This window comes from Podarcis gaigeae (assembly GCF_964106915.1).
Source record: "Podarcis gaigeae genome assembly, chromosome: 2".
Classification (NCBI taxonomy): domain Eukaryota; kingdom Metazoa; phylum Chordata; class Lepidosauria; order Squamata; family Lacertidae; genus Podarcis; species Podarcis gaigeae.
Window position 1 is genome coordinate 125,968,247 of NC_139679.1, and position 16,678 is coordinate 125,984,924.

Sequence of the window (16,678 nt, forward strand, 5' to 3'; positions counted from 1 at the left end):
GTCTCCGGCTGAGCTCATTTTCCTCCGCAGGGACCTGCGGACTTAGTCCGATGAGCTGGGTGGCAGAGCAGCCTCGCACCCAGATTTTTCCGTAACAGCTGAGAGATCTGCTGAGGAGCGACTGGCTGACTTCAGATGGTGCAGGGGCTCTCAGATGTAGCTTCCGGGCTGCCACCACCTTCCCCAACCCCAGCAACTATTCCGCCTGGCTGCCTTCACGGGGTTGCAGGGGATCTGAGGCGGAGGGGGGGGCTCCTTTAAAATTCTCCCTTGAGGGGAGTGCAGCCTCAAACCCCTCAACGGAAAGGGTGACGGAGCCTGTCCCTCCCCAGCTCAGCAGCCCCCATCCAGCTCCTCTTCCCGTGCAAGCAGCAACACTGCCTAGCGGAGCAGCCCGATCCCATTCCTACTTGCCGCCCGGCCCACCTTCCCTCACAAGGAAAACAGAAGTATGGCACTCATAACGGAAGTTATACTCAGAACAGAACATATTCGGCTTCCAAAAAAAGTTCCAAAACTGGAACTCTTGTTTCTCGGTTTGAAGAGTTCAGGTTCCAAGTAGTTTGAGAACTAAGCTGTTCGAAAACTGAGGTACCACTGTATTTATTTTTCCCAATTACAACTGTATTTATCCCCTCCCCTGGTGGTGATTTTCTTGAGTCAAAATGAGAGTATACCCCTAAACATTTTCTTTTTTTGGGGGGGGGGGGAGAACTGAGTTATACCATAACATTACATATCAATGGAAAGATAATTTAATGAAGAATGTAATGCAATAACTTTTATGAAGGATTATTTATTACAACAGTAGTCATAAAGAAGAAATGTGAAACAAACAGAAAAAATTAAATATACAGGTACAATTGCCACGTTATAGTAATAATAATAATTTATTATTTATACCCTGCCCATCTGGCTGGGCCACTCTGGGTGGCTTCCAACAAAATATTAAATTACAATAATGCATCAAACAATAAAATCTTCCCTAAACAGGGCTGCCTTCAGATGTCTTCTAAAAGTTTGGTGGTAGTTTTTCTCTTTGACATCTGATGGGAGGGCGTTCCACAGGGCGGGTGCCACCACCAAGAAGGCCCTCTGCCTGTTTCCCTGTAACTTGGCTTCTTGCAGGGAGACAACCGCCAGAAGGCCCTCGGCACTGGACCTCAGCGTCTGGGCAGAATGATGGGGGTGGAGACGCTCCTTCAGGTATACTGGACCGAGGCCGTTTAGGGCTTTAAAGGTCAGCACCAACGCTTTGAATTGTGCTCGGAAAAGTACTGGGAGCCAATATAGGCCTTTCTAGACCGGTGTTCTGTGGTCTCGGCGGCTGCTCCCAATCACCAGTCTAGCTGCCGCATTCTGCATTAGGTGTAGTTTCCAGGTCACCTTCAAAGGTAGCAACCACATAGAGCGCATTGCAGTAGTTGGAACTTTATGATGAAAAAGTGGGTTTCGTGTTGCAGTTTGGGTACTCGGTCTGGAAAAGGTTTGCAATCACTGCCCTCGGATCATGTCTAGTTGCAAAGGTGGAGGGAGGCTTTCCACCCTCAGGGCCCAGAGGTGGCTCCTGCCTTGGGGCAGCTGGTGGATTTGGAGGAAGCTGACCCTTAGCAGTCTGGGTTGGGGTCCTGCCTGAACCTCCTTCCCCATTATACTCATCCTTACGGTTTCCTTGTGGGGATAGCATTCTACACACACTTGTGTCACCATGGTTCCCACCCCCCAGCACATTGCTTTGAGATGCTCTGGTACGGCCCCTTCTTCACTGTGCCCCCTTCCCTCCTCACGCAAGACCACCAGTCTCAGCTCCACTTTGAGCAACTCTCCATTCCCAGATACAAGCATTTCCAACTCCCTCCACCAAACACCAACACCAGCTCACTCTCAGTCCACCCTCATTCAGCAGCAACACAACTGATTCACATTAAATATTATATTAGGCTTAATATTGTGAAATGTGACCTTCATTACTTTAAATAAATGTCTAGACCAGTATTTCCCAACCTTGGGCCTCCAGATGTTTTTGGCCTACAACTCCCATCATCCCTAGCTAGCAAGACCAGTGGTTAGGGATGATGGGAATTGTAGTTCAAAAACAGCTGGAGGCCCAAGGTTGGGAAACACTGGTCTAGACCACGTTACAAACAACAGAAGCTCACATACGCTGCATGCAATTAAGACTGATTTCCTGTTATTGATGTGAAAGAAAGTGTCGATTCGGAGAGAAAAAGGTTCTACTCTCTAAAAAGCGTTGCATAATAAACAAAGCAGGATCCACACTCCTTCTAGTTAAACCACTTCACTTCTTTAATTCATGGCCTGTAGGTGTTTCCACTCTTACAGCTCTTACCCCTGGGAGTCTTTTGATGGTTCGTAAGACTTCCACTATAACTGAACCTCTGTCCACTTCCCTAGGACTTATATGGTTTCTCCCCTGTATGAGTTTGTTGATGTTTTGTAAGAACTCCATTTGCACTGAAGCTCTTTCCACACTCCATACATTTAAATGGTTTCTCCCCAGTGTGACTCCTTTGATGGTTTCTAAGTGTTCCACTGTCAGTGAATCTCTTTTCACACTCCAAGCATTTAAATGGTTTCTCCCCTGTGTGAATCCGTTGATGAATTCTAAGGTTTCCACTCTGACTGAAGCTCTTTCCACACTCCATGCATTTAAATGGTTTCTCCCCTGTGTGACTCCGTTGATGAATTCTAAGGTTTCCACTCTGACTGAAGCTCTTTCCACACTCCATGCATTCAAATGGTTTCTCCCCAGTGTGACTCCGTTGATGAATTCTAAGGCTTCCACTCCCAATGAAGCTCTTTCCACACTCCATGCATTTACATGGTTTCTGCCCTGTGTGACTCCGTTGATGAATTCTAAGGTGTCCACTCTGACTGAAGCTCTTTCCACACTCCATGCATTTAAAAAGTTTCTCCCCTGTGTGAATCCGTTGATGAATTCTAAGGTGTCCACTCTGACTGAAGCTCTTTCCACACTCCAAGCATTTAAATGGTTTCTCCCCTGTGTGACTCTGTTGATGAATTCTAAGGTGTCCACTCCGACTGAAGCTCCTTCCACACTCCAAGCATTTAAAAGGTTTCTCCCCAGTGTGACTCCGTTGATGAATTCTAAGGTCTCCACTCTGACTGAAGCTCTTTCCACACTCCATGCATTTAAATGGTTTCTCCCCTGTGTGAGTCCGTAGATGAATTCCAAGGCTTCTGCTAGTAGTGAAGCTCTTTCCACACTCCATGCATTTAAATGGTTTCTCCCCAGTGTGAGTCCGTTGATGAATTCTAAGTTTTCCACTCTCAGTGAAGCTCTTTCCACACTCCAAGCATTTAAATGGTTTCTCCCCTGTGTGAATCCGTTGATGAATTCTAAGGTGTCCACTCTGAATGAAGCGCTTTCCACACTCCATGCATTTAAAGGGTTTCTCCCCTGTGTGAGTCCGTTGATGAATTCTAAGGTTTCCACTCTCAGTGAAGCTCTTTGCACACTCCAAGCATTTAAATGGTTTCTCCCCTGTGTGAATCCGTTGATGAATTCTAAGTTTTTCACTATCAGTGAAGCTCTTTCCACACTCCATGCATTTAAATGGTTTCTCCCCTGTGTGACTCCGTTGATGAATTCTAAGGTTTCCACTCTGACTGAAGCTCTTTCCACACTCCATGCATTCAAATGGTTTCTCCCCTGTGTGACTCCGTTGATGAATTCTAAGTTTTCCACTCTCAGTGAAGCTCTTTCCACACTCCATGCATTTAAATGGTTTCTCCCCCGTGTGACTCCGTTGATGAATTCTAAGGCTTCCACTCTCAGTGAAGCTCTTTCCACACTCCAAGCATTTAAATGGTTTCTCCCCTGTGTGACTCCGTTGATGAATTCTAAGTTTTCCACTCTCAGTGAAGCTCTTTCCACACTCCATGCATTTAAATGGTTTCTCCCCCGTGTGACTCCGTTGATGAATTCTAAGTTTTCCACTGTCAGTGAAGCTCTTTCCACACTCCATACTTTCAAATTGTTTATGTTCTCTCTTTTCACACTCCATTTATTTAAATGGTTTCTTCGTTAGTTCCATTGGACATGGCCCTCCAGGATTCTGACTGCCTTCTCCATTGTCTTCTTTCGATGGGGTGGGGAGAAAATCCTATTTGTTTTCTAGGAAGAGAACAAAGTACTATTACAATTAGCACCTGCTCTTATTTCAACGTCTTTTACAATCTCTCCTGTCCTCCATATGTTCCAAATTTTTAGGAAAGGCAAATCAAATAATGTAAAATAATGGTCATGCATCATCAGGCTTTTATAACCCTTAATTATTGTTAATGAAGCAGTATTATCTTAGAATACGGTTGAACTGTGGGCTTTACGTTTGATAAAAAGTGGTTTCTCACAGGAAAGGAAGCTGCTCTATGTTCCATGAACCTGGCCAATATTTATCAGGGTCCTAAGTTCATCATGATGTTCTTCATCCGCTGCACTATAATCCTCCACCCCTTGGGCCATATTTTGTCCCCTTTGACCTCTAGATCTTTATTCATCACCTGCATATTCCCTTTGGCCTCAGGAGGTGCATAGTGACCATTTTAGGAGACCCATATATAAGTTTAGTGACAGGGCTTGGTGCTTGTGGTCGGTTGAAGGAGTGCTCAGTTGGAGAATGTTCTTGGGGTTGGACCTCCATCTCTCAGCCTTGCATTATTGAATGGAGAGAGCTGGAGATGCAGAAGGAAAGCAGCTGGAGCCTGACTGCTGGGAAGGCCAGATTGAGACACCCACCCCCATTATAATTTATAATAACTATATGCCACCAGATCTCGCACCTGCCTCCTGACACTGGCTTATCTTAGTGGAGATTCCCTGTCCAGGCCTCTCTCACTGTTCTTCCTCCTTTGCCGTGGGTGGCCTAGGGCTTCTGGATATTCTAGCTCTGCTCCAACTGGGAATTATTTACTAAACTGTTATACCTCTCTTCATCTGAATATCACAAGATAAAAATCTGTGTGACACTGAAAAAGGTGAGTATTAAAGGTGAATAACAATGAAACCCGTGGTGTGTCCTCCTGAATGTAATATAACAACAACAACAACAATGTATTTCTCAGCCATGATTGTGACTCAGAATCTTAGCCACACTTTTTTCTAGATTATCAACTGGATCTCTTTGTAATAGGAGCCAGACATCCCTGGGATTTCATCCAGACATTCCTTTAGTGTGGGGGGCAGCAGCAGCAGCGGAGGAAGGAAGGAATTAACATTGGGGGCAAACCATTTCCTTCAGAAGGTCTTCCCCAGCGGCCAGCAGGGTTGATAAACTGCTCAGTGGGGACACCTTGGCTTTATACTGCTAGGGTCTGGATACCAATCACAATCCCTTGGAAATGTCTCAAGAACCCTTAAGATCCAATTTCACCAACTCCCAAGTAACACTGAGCCCTAGAGGAACCTTCTATGCTGAGTTCAGGCACCTCTGGTCCTCCAGATGTGGTTGGACTCAAAGTACCACCTGCCCAAGCAAGGATGGCCCATGGCCAGGGAGGATGGGAGTATTATCTGGGGGGACACACTTTCCCCTTCTTCCCCCTCCTCTGAAAATGCAGACACACCAACAATATTTCAATATCAATAAATGATATTCCTGTCGCGACATCACCCAAATGTGCCTATGCATGTGTGAGTAGAACAGTTGCGACTGCGCTGGCTGCCAGTTAGCCGTTGGCATTTGAAGAGAGTAGGTGTGTTTTTAGCACGACCAACTAAAAATTGTGTGAAATGTAAAAGTGTTCCAACACTTTTTTACGTCATTTAGTTAAGATTTAAAAATACCAAAGGTAAGTTATTCTACTCAGTAATCATGATTACAGGTGATTTTCAAGTACGTTCAGTGCCTTTATTAACAATTGTTAGATTTTTGAAAATGTCCGTCGGGGCACTTTGATACACTAAAGGTTAGCGCCTCCAGTAATGGCTGAATTCCTCTGATCGGGAGGAACTTGCTTTGTGGAAATCTGGGTCTGGCCGCCACGGCGAAGGCGGAGACCCACTAAAAATCACAGGTGGGAGAAGCCTGTGAATGTGGGATTCGGCTGGCACCTTTTGCACCTCCTCTACTCGCGGGGAAACCCATTTTCGGGGATCCAGAGCGATGTGGGGTGAGTGGCGCGGTGCTTCGAATTGACTGCTTCTTTCACGGAGTGAAGCCGCATTGCTGTTGCTGCAGAGCGCTGACTTTTTCCTGTGGACAATTTGATTCTAAAACAACTACCCGTGAGTAGAACGGAAAATTGGATCTTTAAACGTCTTAATTTGGCACCGAAACGGGGAAGTTTCAAACAGGAAGTCCGCCTCCCCTTTTTGTAAATAGACTGAAGCAAAGAGGCTGCAAGCTAAAGTCTTCGAAAGCCTTCCGTAAAGGATTAAACTTCCATCGGTTAAAATCACTAAAACCCCCTTGGAAGCAGGAGAAGAGGGGGGAAATTTTGGACCGTGTAAGCCTGCAGGAGAGAGTGAAGAAAGTCAAATTACCACCGCTCTGAACCTGGAAACGGGCTGCTAGTAAGACCGACGTTTTGGAATTGCCCATTGAATGTGAATAGATCGTTCGTTGACAGCTAGTTAAATAAGAGAAATACATTGTTTCCATTGTCTCCCTCTGCGTTTAAAAAGGAGTAAAAGTAACTGAAAATTGAAACTAACTTTATTGTTTGAACTGTGCTTAAAAGGATTGATACAAATAGAAATTGTTTCCCTCTAGAAGAAGCTTTTGAAATTGTTACATGAGTTGAGCTGGGGGGGGTCTCCAGCTGCAAGATAAAAAACTGTGAGAATCTGGGACTGAACTTGGATTGTTAAGAATGTTGACAGAAGAAGCCTTAGTGGTTGCATTATGCAAGATAAATGACTCACCGGAACAGCTCCATAAGAAGACGGATGTGATGACTATAAAAATTGATAACTTGGGACAAAAAGTGACAAATTTTGGAGAAAAAGCGAACATTAATACAGAAACTATTCAGGAATCGATACAGGGATCTACTTTGACATGGCAAATTGTAGAGAAGGCGGGGGAGAAAGTTGTCGTTGTTGAACCTAAAATAGCACAAGTGGACAGGGAGAGAGCCCCAGCCTCACAGATGTAATTTGATGACTATAAGTTGATGCCTTTTGTGATTGAATTTAGGGAAAGTCAGATTTTGAGGATTGGAGCCCCGCTTGGACTGGAGAAGGAAAGTTGGATAGATCCCTTCATACAGGGATTTATTGATCTCTGGGACCTGGACTTGGGTCAGGAGGAGATTGGAGTTGTGGGGACCTCCAGATTTAGAGGAACTTTGAAATACGTCCTTAAATATCTTTGGGATCTTAGTTTTAACTATGGAGATTTGGCTGAGCTGTCGAGAAGGAATAAAAACATTGCTAGGTGGGAATTTCCCCGAGATCTACTCTTCAGCATCAAAGGAAGGAAAATACGAACAGGATCAGCAGAAGACAAAGCAAAGTGCATGTATAAATATGAAGAAGACTTCCAAGTCCCTTCTGCAAGAGTTAAGAGCCTCGGAGTATAGTCCAGGTTGATGGACTATATGGAATTGACGGAGATGACTGGCAGGGTCCGAGACCAGGGAGAGGAGACGGTGGGAGAAGACTGGAAAAAGCTTAAAGTTTATCTATGGAAATACAGTGGTGCCCCGCAAGACGAATGCCTCGCAAGACGGAAAACTCGCTAGACGAAACAGTCTTCTGTTTGGGAGGTGCTTCGCAAAACGAATTTCCTATGGGCTTGCTTCGCAAGACGAAAATGTCTTGTGAGTTCCTGTGGTTTCCCCCCCTTCCCCCCTTTTTCTAAGCCGCTAAGCCGCTTATCCGCTAAGCCGCTAATAGTGCTAATCCTCTAAGCCGTCAATGGTCTTGCTTCGCAAGACGAAAAAAACCGCAAGACGAAGAGACTCGCGGAACAGATTATTTTCGTCTTGCGAGGCACCACTGTAATGTAAAATTAATGAGTGTTAGAAAAATGTTGGAATGTTTTGAGAAGTTAAAACCTAAAGTTCGAGACTGGCTACATTATCATCAGATTAATGAGATCTTTAAGCAGGACAGGAAGTTAGGATTTCAGAAGGAGAGGTCAAAGTTAGAAACAGAATTGTTAGAACCCAATACTAAAAACCTATCTAGAATGTACAATCTGCTGTTGAAATGGAATACACAGGATGAAACGGTTAAATCAGCTATGATTAAATGGACACAAGACATCGGCCATGATATTATGTTTGCTGACTGGGAACAGTTATGGACCACAGGTATTAAATTTACGGCATGTAGTGCCTTAAAAGAGAATATAATGAAAATGATCTATAGGTGGTACATGACCCCAGTCAAGCTAGCAAAGATATATCATTTGCCCAATAACAACTGTTGGAAATGTAATGAATGCAAAGGAACTTTTTATCATCTTTGGTGGACCTGCCCAAAGATTAAGGCATACTGGGAAATGATCTATAATGAAATTAAGAAAATCCTTAAGTGGACATTTGTAAAAAAACCAGAGGCCTTTCTCTTGGGCATGGTCGGCCAAACGATTCCAAAGAAAGATAGAACATTTTTTATGTATGCAACCACAGCAGCAAGAATACTTTTGGCAAAGTATTGGAAGACCAAAGAACTACCTACTCTGGAAGAATGGCAGACCAAGGTGACTGAATTTATGGGACTGGCAGAGATGACCGGCAGAATTCGTGACCAGAGGAGAGAGACGGTGGAAGAGGACTGGAAAAAGTTCAAAATCTATCTTGAAAACTGTTGTAAAATTGTGGAATGCTAAGATGTCAGGGGATATGATGTAGAGATTTACAGCTGTTAAAATTCAAGTTTAAGAAAATTTCCTAAAGAATCTTAACTATAAAAGTGGATAAAGGATTGCTAAAAAACTTTTAAAATAAGGATGCAGTGAAGGGGAGGTCTGGGGAAGTCGCATTATGTTTGTGCGTTTTGTATTTTGTTTATGTTGTAAAACCAATAAAAATTATATATATATAAAAAAAGAAAAATGTTGGAATGAAATTATATGGCTTTAGTAGAAATGTTATAAGGAATTAAGCATAAATAAGTATTTTAGTATTAACGGAAAATAAGGTTAAAATATGTTGAGATAACTATATGACAGAAAATAGAGAAAGATGGAAAGGACTTGCTGAAATAATTTATAGAAATGGGAGGTGAGAGGAGGTCGATGAAACAAGGGAATGAAAGAGAGGGTATTGAGATGGTATGATGTGCGTTCTTTTTGAATTGTTTTTGTTGTTGTTTTGTTTAATGTGTTAATGTCGTGTTGTGTATTGTTTATATATTGTATTGTATTGTATTGTTTTTTCTTTCTTTTGTTTTCTCTTTTCTCTTCTCTTTTTTTGTAAGGTTTAAAAGTAATAAATATTATTTTTTTAAAAAAGATTTAAAAATACCAAAGGTAAATTATTCCACTCAGTAATCAGGATTACAGGTGATTTTCAAATAAGTTCAGTGGCTTTATTAACAATTGTTAGATTTTTGAAAATGTCCGTTGGGGCACTTTGATACACTAAGACATGGGACGCATTGATATGTATAAAAGTGCCCCGCTTAGTGTACAATAATCTCTAAACTCATTAAATTTGAAAAGAAAAAACCTGTTGTTTACTACGTGGCCAAATTCATTTCTAAATATAATATGATTTCAAGGATGTTGTTTTGCGGTTGCCAAAACCAAATTTCCCAAAGGGCACATCTTGAACATCATCTCTTTATACTTTTTCTATTGACTTATGTGGATATAATGTGTATCAGAAGCTAAGTGTTAAGTACCGTATTTTTCGCCCCATAGGACTGTCACAGCTAAAATGGCCGCTGTTTCTTTAATGCGAATAAAGCTGGGTCAGCATGGCTCAGCGGTCTGCACCAAGTTGTATATATAAGTGAGAAATGTTAGTTTGTTGCTGAGGCTGGTGTTTGGGTTGGTTGGTTGGTTGGTGCTGGTGTGTATAGTTATTCAGTCGTGTTTTGCACAAAGACTTTTAAGAATAAAACTCTGCAAGGATATTCTCGTGGACTCTTTTTGTGCCGACAAGGAGACTGAGGAGACAAAGGGAGGTCAGAAGCCTTTCCTTCTTTTTTTGCTTTTTACAAACACTGACAGGTTATGGGCCCAGTGTTTCTGAGCATGTGCAGAGTGCAAAACGACTGACAGCATCTCAGCAGGAAGCTGGTGAGTCCTGGTGGTGTACGAAGCCAGTGACTGTGCGTTGGAGCAGTTGGTGGCAAGCTGTAACTGTCTGCAGTGACGCTGGAGCGGCTAGGATCTGAGGATCAGCAAAGCACTCAGTGTCGGCTACTGGAACAGTTTGAACTGCTAGAGGACCACAGTAGGCGACTCACAGAGCGGCTACACCAGTTGCAGAGCCAGGCGGGACCTGAGGGTCAACAGAGGCAGCAGCTAGAAGCCGGTGAGTGCCAGCCAGGACCATCCAGTTGGACTCTAAAGAGAGAGTCAGGAGAGATTGCTGGAGGCCCCACAGAAGGGGCTCAGCAAGCACCAGCAGAGATGGCAGATTTCCAGCCTTCCCAAGTTGTAAATATTGGGGAGGCATCCCTTTTGAAATTCTCTCAGAAAACAACTGGCTGAGTTGGTCAATTAAAATGCAGCAGTTGTTAAGGAGAGATGGACTATGGGACTGTGTTGAAACTGAGGTTTTGAGACGGTACTCTGCTGAGAAAATAGCGTTTGAGTGCTGGAATTTATTAAGGGCAATGCATGTCAGAGAAACTGCTGGAACTATCATTTCTCTGACCAGAAGGCTGTTCAGGACTGTTATGAAAGAAGGTGAGAGTTTGGCAACTCATCTTCAAACGCTGAAATCTCTGTTTCTTCAACTACAGCAGAGAGGTAAGCGTTATGATGAGACTGACCAAACCTACATTATCCTTTCAAGTTTGCCTGAAAGCTGGTTGCCCGTGATTAACAGCATGGAGAGTATGCGTCCCCAAGATCTGACCCTTGAGTATGTGGTTGGCAGATTGACCGAAGAAGCAGAAATAAGGTCAGATAAACAGGCTGAACTCCAAGAGCGGAGGAGTTACAGTCAAGGGGGCCAGCAGCAGAATCTGCCAATGGAGCAACGCCAAGGTTTGGACTTGGCCATGGCGGTGAGGAGGTGCTATAGATGCAACCAACCCGGGCATCTGCAACGTCAATGCAGGGCAAGACTTCCAGGAGACGACCTGGAGCAGAGACAGCAATCGACGCAGAAACGTAAGCAGAAGGGGTTCTCTTCAGGGCAGAAGAACACACATTCTGCTCAATTTGTTTCTGCATTTTCTTGAGAGGAGAGGAAGATACCTCGAGGAACATGATTGCTGGACTCTGGGAGCAGCAGGATTATCTGCAACCGTCTTGAGGACTTTAAGACCCTGGGGAAGCCAGCTGATGGAAAAGACTCAGTCTATCTTGCTGATGGTCGTAGAAGCAAGATTGATGGCCAGGGAACATGTTTCCTGTAGTTCTTGAAAACTACTCTACCAGAGACTCTGTTTGTCAGCAGTTTGGACTATTGTTTGCTGTCTGTAAGCTGTTTGATTAATGCAGGGTATAGTGTTAAGTTCACGCAGGATGGCTGTCTGATAAAGAATCGAACTCAGGTATGTGACCATGCAAAGATGGAGAATGGGTTATATGTAATGCAGGACAAGCCTGTTAAAGCAGCTCAGGTGGTTCAGGAAAATTTACCAGTTCATAAGGGCTGTGTACATGAACTGCAGAAATGGGAGTGCCAGATCACCTCATCTGTCTCCTGAGAAATCTCTATGTGGGACAAGAAGCTACAGTTAGAACTGGATATGGAACAACTGATTGGTTCAAAATTGGGAAAGGAGTACGACAAGGCTGTATTTTATCTCCCTGCTTATTTAACCTATATGCAGAATTCATCATGCGAAAGGCTGGGCTGGATGAATCCCTAGCCGGAATTAAGATTGCCGGAAGAAATATCAACAACCTCAGATATGCAGATGACACAACCTTGATGGCAGAAAGTGAGGAGGAATTAAAGAACCTTTTAATGAGAGTGAAAGAGGAGAGCGCAAAATATGGTCTGAAGCTCAACATCAAAAAAACGAAGATTATGGCCACTGGTCCCATCACCTCCTGGCAAATAGAAGGGGAAGAAATGGAGGTAGCGAGAGATTTTACTTTCTTGGGCTCAATGATCACTGCAGATGGTGAAAGCAGCCACGAAATTTAAAGATGCCTGCTTCTTGGGAGAAGGGCAATGACAGGCCTAGACAGCATCTTGAGAAGTAGAGACATCACCTTGCCAACAAAGGTTCGTATAGTTAAAGCTATGGTTTTCCCAGTAGTGATGTATGGAAGTGAGAGCTGGACCATAAAGAAGGCTGATCGCTGAAGAATTGATGCTTTTGAATTATGGTGCTGGAGGAGACTCTGGAGAGTCCCATGGACTGCAAGAAGATCAAACCTATCCATACTGAAGGAAATCAACCCTGAGTGCTCACTGGAAGGACAGATTGTGAAGCTGAGGCTCCAGTACTTTGGCCACCTCATGAGAAGAGAAGACTCCCTGGAGAAGACCCTGATGTTGGGAAAGATGGAGGGCACAAGGAGAAGGGGACGGCAGAGGACGAGATGGTTGGATAGTGTTTTCGAGGTTACCAGCATGAGTTTGACCAAACTGCGGGAGGCAGTGGAGGACAGAGGTGCCTGGCGTTCTCTGGTCCATGGGGTCACGAAGAGTCGGACACGACTAAACGACTAAACAACAACAACAACACATGAACTGCACAGAAAACTGGGTCACGCCAATTTCCGTGGGCTTTCAGAGATGCAAAAGGTGTGCAAGAACCTAAAAGTAAATAGCTGCAATTGTTTCCTAGATTACAATGTATGTAAAATGCAATGTATGTAAAATGTAAAATGGCCAAATCTAAGAGGAAGCCAGCCTGTGGCTTCTAAAAGTGGCAGGGGGTTGGACACGATGGCCCTTGTGGGGAAACTCTGCAAGGATATTCTCGTGGACTCTTTTTGTGCCGACAAGGAGACTGAGGAGACAAAGGGAGGTGAGAACCCTTTCCTTCTTTTTTTTGCTTTTTACAAACACTGACAAGGACGCACTTTTTCTCCTCCAAAAATGAAGGGGAAATGTGTGTGCGTCCTATGGGGCGAATGCAGGCTTTGGCTGAAGCCTGGAGAGCGAGAAGGGTCGCTCTCGCTCTCCAGGCTTCACGCAGATCTCCACAAGCCGTAGGAGCCCACGCTGGGCTCCCACGGCTTGCGGAGAGTTGCCTGTATGCTGAAGCCTGGGCATATCCCCGCTATAACACACAACTTCTAATTAAATCCTAGTATTTGCTATACCTAAACATTGAGCACCACAGACTAATAATAATAGCGATAATAATTGATTATTTATACCCTGCCCATCTGGCTGAGTTTCCTCAGCCACTCTGGGCGGTTCCCAATCGAGTGTTAAAAACAGTAAAGCATTAAATATTAAGAACTTCCCTAAACAGGGCTGCCTTCAGGTGTCTTTTAAAAATAAGATAGCTGCTTAATTCCTTGACATCTAATGGGAGGGCATTCCACAGGGCGAGCACCACTACCCAGAAGGCCCTCTGTCTGGTCCCCTGTAACCTCGCTTCTCGCAGGGAGGGAACCGCCAAAAGGCCCTTGGAGCTGGACCTCAGTGTCCGTGCTGAATGATGGGGGTGGAGACGCTCCTTCAGGTATACAGGACTGAGGCTGTTTAGGGCTTGAAAGGTCAGCACCAACACTTTGAATTGCGCCCGGAAACGTACTCAAATATTCCTCTGCGGTAAAGGAGGCAAATGGAAGCCTTCCCATTGTCTTTGTGCTTACAAATACCGCCTTAAGGAGGGATGAACAGGGTGGGCCTGTGACCTGGATTCAGGAACTAAAGTATTTACCATCACAAAAGAATGCCCAGGCTGCCTAGGTAATGAAGTTAGTGACCATTAACAGGTATCCTTGGGGACAGGTTTTCTGCTGTAGACCGCCTTCTGTGATCTATTCCTGCTGTAGACGGTCTCCTTCTGTATATTTGGGGGTGGTGGTCTTGGGTGGGCAATTTCAAAAGACTATATAAGGCCTTGTACACCTCCCTCCTGGTTGTGGTGAGGGGGGGACACTGTTGCAACAGGGTAATAAAGATCAGGCTTACTAGCCGCTTTGCTTCCCATATACTCTGGTTGGCCTCTGTTATTTTCTCCTACCAATATGGAACCCACTTAAGGACTATATGGGCTCTTGGATACCCCATAAGGGGAAAGGAGCAGGTTTTTTCTTAGAACAAAGGTCGTAAGAATATGTTTGGTTGGCACGCTTATTTATGGCAGGATAAAACTAAAACACACAAGAGCTCTATGAATCAGGGTATGGGATAAATATAATAATCTGCTGGAAAGAAAAACAGCTCTTTGGCTTCCACCCACAAAAGCAACAGCTTTTTAAAAAATGCAATACGGAAGAAGCAACGGGCAACTTACAGAGATCTTTTTGACTTTTCGGAAGAAGAAATAAAACTGAATAAACAGTGTTGTGCATTGAGTCAAAGGATTTTATATCTGTATTATTATTGTCTGTATTTGCATTAGAGTAAAGTAACTGCCTTTTGGTTCCAGAGGGTACAGCTACTATTGGTTCATTTAAGCTGCTGTATTTGGATCCTCTTATTGGTTTCCTCCAAAAGGCAGGACTGTGATTGCCTGATATTGTTCCCTCCAAAATGTATCCTTTCTAGCTAGTTCAATGTCCCTATAAATGTAGCTCTCCCCTCCTCAGGTCTTAGTCTTGTTGCTTTAATAAAGAAGTGTTACTAGAGAACTGTCTCCAGCATATTATATCAAGAGAGCTGAAATCACAAACCCCACATCACAACAAACAGGATGAGGTGGGAGGTGTGGTGGCGGATTGGTTTCAATACCATCAAATCATCTTGTTTGGACAAGATAAAGGGAGAGGTTTTTGCACTGAAAGTTCATAGTTTGGAGGACTTCCGGAGGCGGCGCGAACGACAATGGCGGTCCTCCTTACATGCTGAGGAGGAAGCTCCGCAGAAACGGGTCGTCCGCTACGGCAAAGCGGAGACCTGCACCGAAAAACCTCAGGCACCAAGAGCCTGAGGACGTGGGACTCGGCGGGTGCCAGAAGCAGCCCCTGAAACGGAGAGGAGACCCCATAAGGAGCCTCCGATCGTGGAGGGGGTCGCGGCGCTGTGAGTCAATCGCTATTCTGCGGAACGAAGCCGCGCAGCTGCTGTCGGTGAGCGCTGACCTTTCTTCCTGGAAATTTTCGAATTAGAAAGCTACAACCCGTGAGTAAGAAAGGACTCTTACAATTTGAACTTAAAATTGAGAAAATTTGGCTAAAAGCGGAGCAAGGAGAACAGGAAGTCCGTCTTCCGCTGCTATTTAAACTTCAAAGCAAAAGAGCTGGAGGTGGAGTTGTTAAAGAGGTTTTTAAATAGATTGTTTTGAGCATCCATTGAAGCTGCTTTTACGTAAAGAAAAGGTACAATTTATCTACATGATTTATCCTTTATATGGACTGTGTTTATCCTCTTCTTTTGGATTACAAATTATTGATTGTGAAGCCCAGATACTTGGGCTGCCAGGAACAGAGCTGTCAGTTTGCAGACTTAGTTACTTTAAAACTGGACTTGCAACAATCCGAGGGTATTTGTACTTGCTACTTTGAAACACCAGCTGGTACTTGTCAGAATCATCGCAACACTGTTAACACCAACTCTGCTAAATTTTAGCCACGGAAGGTCTTTGGATAAACTGAATTTTATTATTCTGTTTACTTTTATTTTCGATCCGGCTTCTCTCATTAAGAAATTTTAAGCCCCCTCTAGAGGACTTTGGACTTACAGCAGTGACACTATTTTACTTTCTCTTTCCTTTCCTCCTATTTGACGGTGCTCTGGGGCTGCTGTATTCCCATGGGAACATCCGAATTTGACCTTGACTCAGAGATAAACTTGGAATGAGCGGTACAAGAAGAAGAGGACCAAGAACTAGACAAACAACCTTAACCTCAGCCCTACAGACACGCAGATCCTCTGTACCTACTTTGCCCTCAGCAGGCAGAGAAGAAAGTGTGCCTGTGCTGCCGTTGGAAGAAGGAACAGAGCAGCTACAATTGGAAGATATGGCTACAGGAGCAACTGCTTCAATTTTAGAGAAAATATATGAAAAATTGGAATCTTTGGACAAGAGAGTGGAATCTTTGGATAAGAAAGCTGATGAACAAACAGCTAAAATTGATCAAAATACAGCTTGCCTAAATAAAATAACTGGGCAGGTGGCACAGAATGTACAAGCAATAGGACAGTTAACTGAGGCCACTATAGAAAATCGTAAATTGGCTGAGGCAACTAGCCAAAAAGTTGAAAATTTAGAACAAGAGGTAAAACCATTCTGCAAACAAGTTGAAGGGCACCAGACGTATTTGTCTATGTTAGAATTGCGGAATCGGGAAAGTAATTTAAGATTAAGGGCAATACCAGAAGTTGAAGAAGGCAACTTAGCTGAGTTCCTGACCAAAGAATTCTCCAAGTTTTGGCCTATCCAGGAGGAAAAGGACTTTAAAATTGTATCGGCTTTTAGACTTGG

General features: G+C 44.0%; 4 protein-coding genes and 1 long non-coding RNA gene across 7 annotated transcripts in view; 1 reads left to right on the top strand and 4 right to left on the bottom strand.

Moving 5' to 3' along the window:
* Window positions 1–16,678, bottom strand: part of LOC310837513 (uncharacterized protein) — a 105,706-nt gene that overhangs the window by 39,439 nt on the left and 49,589 nt on the right. The window lies entirely within an intron of this gene.
* The window catches only part of LOC310837704 (uncharacterized protein), a 57,896-nt gene that overhangs the window by 20,849 nt on the left and 20,369 nt on the right, over window positions 1–16,678 (bottom strand). The gene's annotated exons all lie outside the window — the stretch shown is intronic.
* Window positions 1–16,678, bottom strand: part of LOC310837746 (uncharacterized protein) — a 42,361-nt gene that overhangs the window by 19,186 nt on the left and 6,497 nt on the right. The gene's annotated exons all lie outside the window — the stretch shown is intronic.
* LOC310838162 overlaps window positions 1–16,678 on the top strand; it is a 110,177-nt gene that overhangs the window by 4,896 nt on the left and 88,603 nt on the right. The gene's annotated exons all lie outside the window — the stretch shown is intronic.
* LOC310839556 (uncharacterized protein) overlaps window positions 1–16,678 on the bottom strand; it is a gene marked incomplete at its 3' end in the record, with an annotated part of 31,501 nt that overhangs the window by 1,975 nt on the left and 12,848 nt on the right. Inside the window, exon 2 of the mRNA XM_083728192.1 lies at window positions 3,032–4,159. Within this exon, the coding sequence (XP_083584318.1) occupies window positions 3,032–4,049 (1,018 nt within the window). The 5' untranslated portion in view covers window positions 4,050–4,159. The remainder of the gene's footprint in view (window positions 1–3,031; window positions 4,160–16,678) is intronic.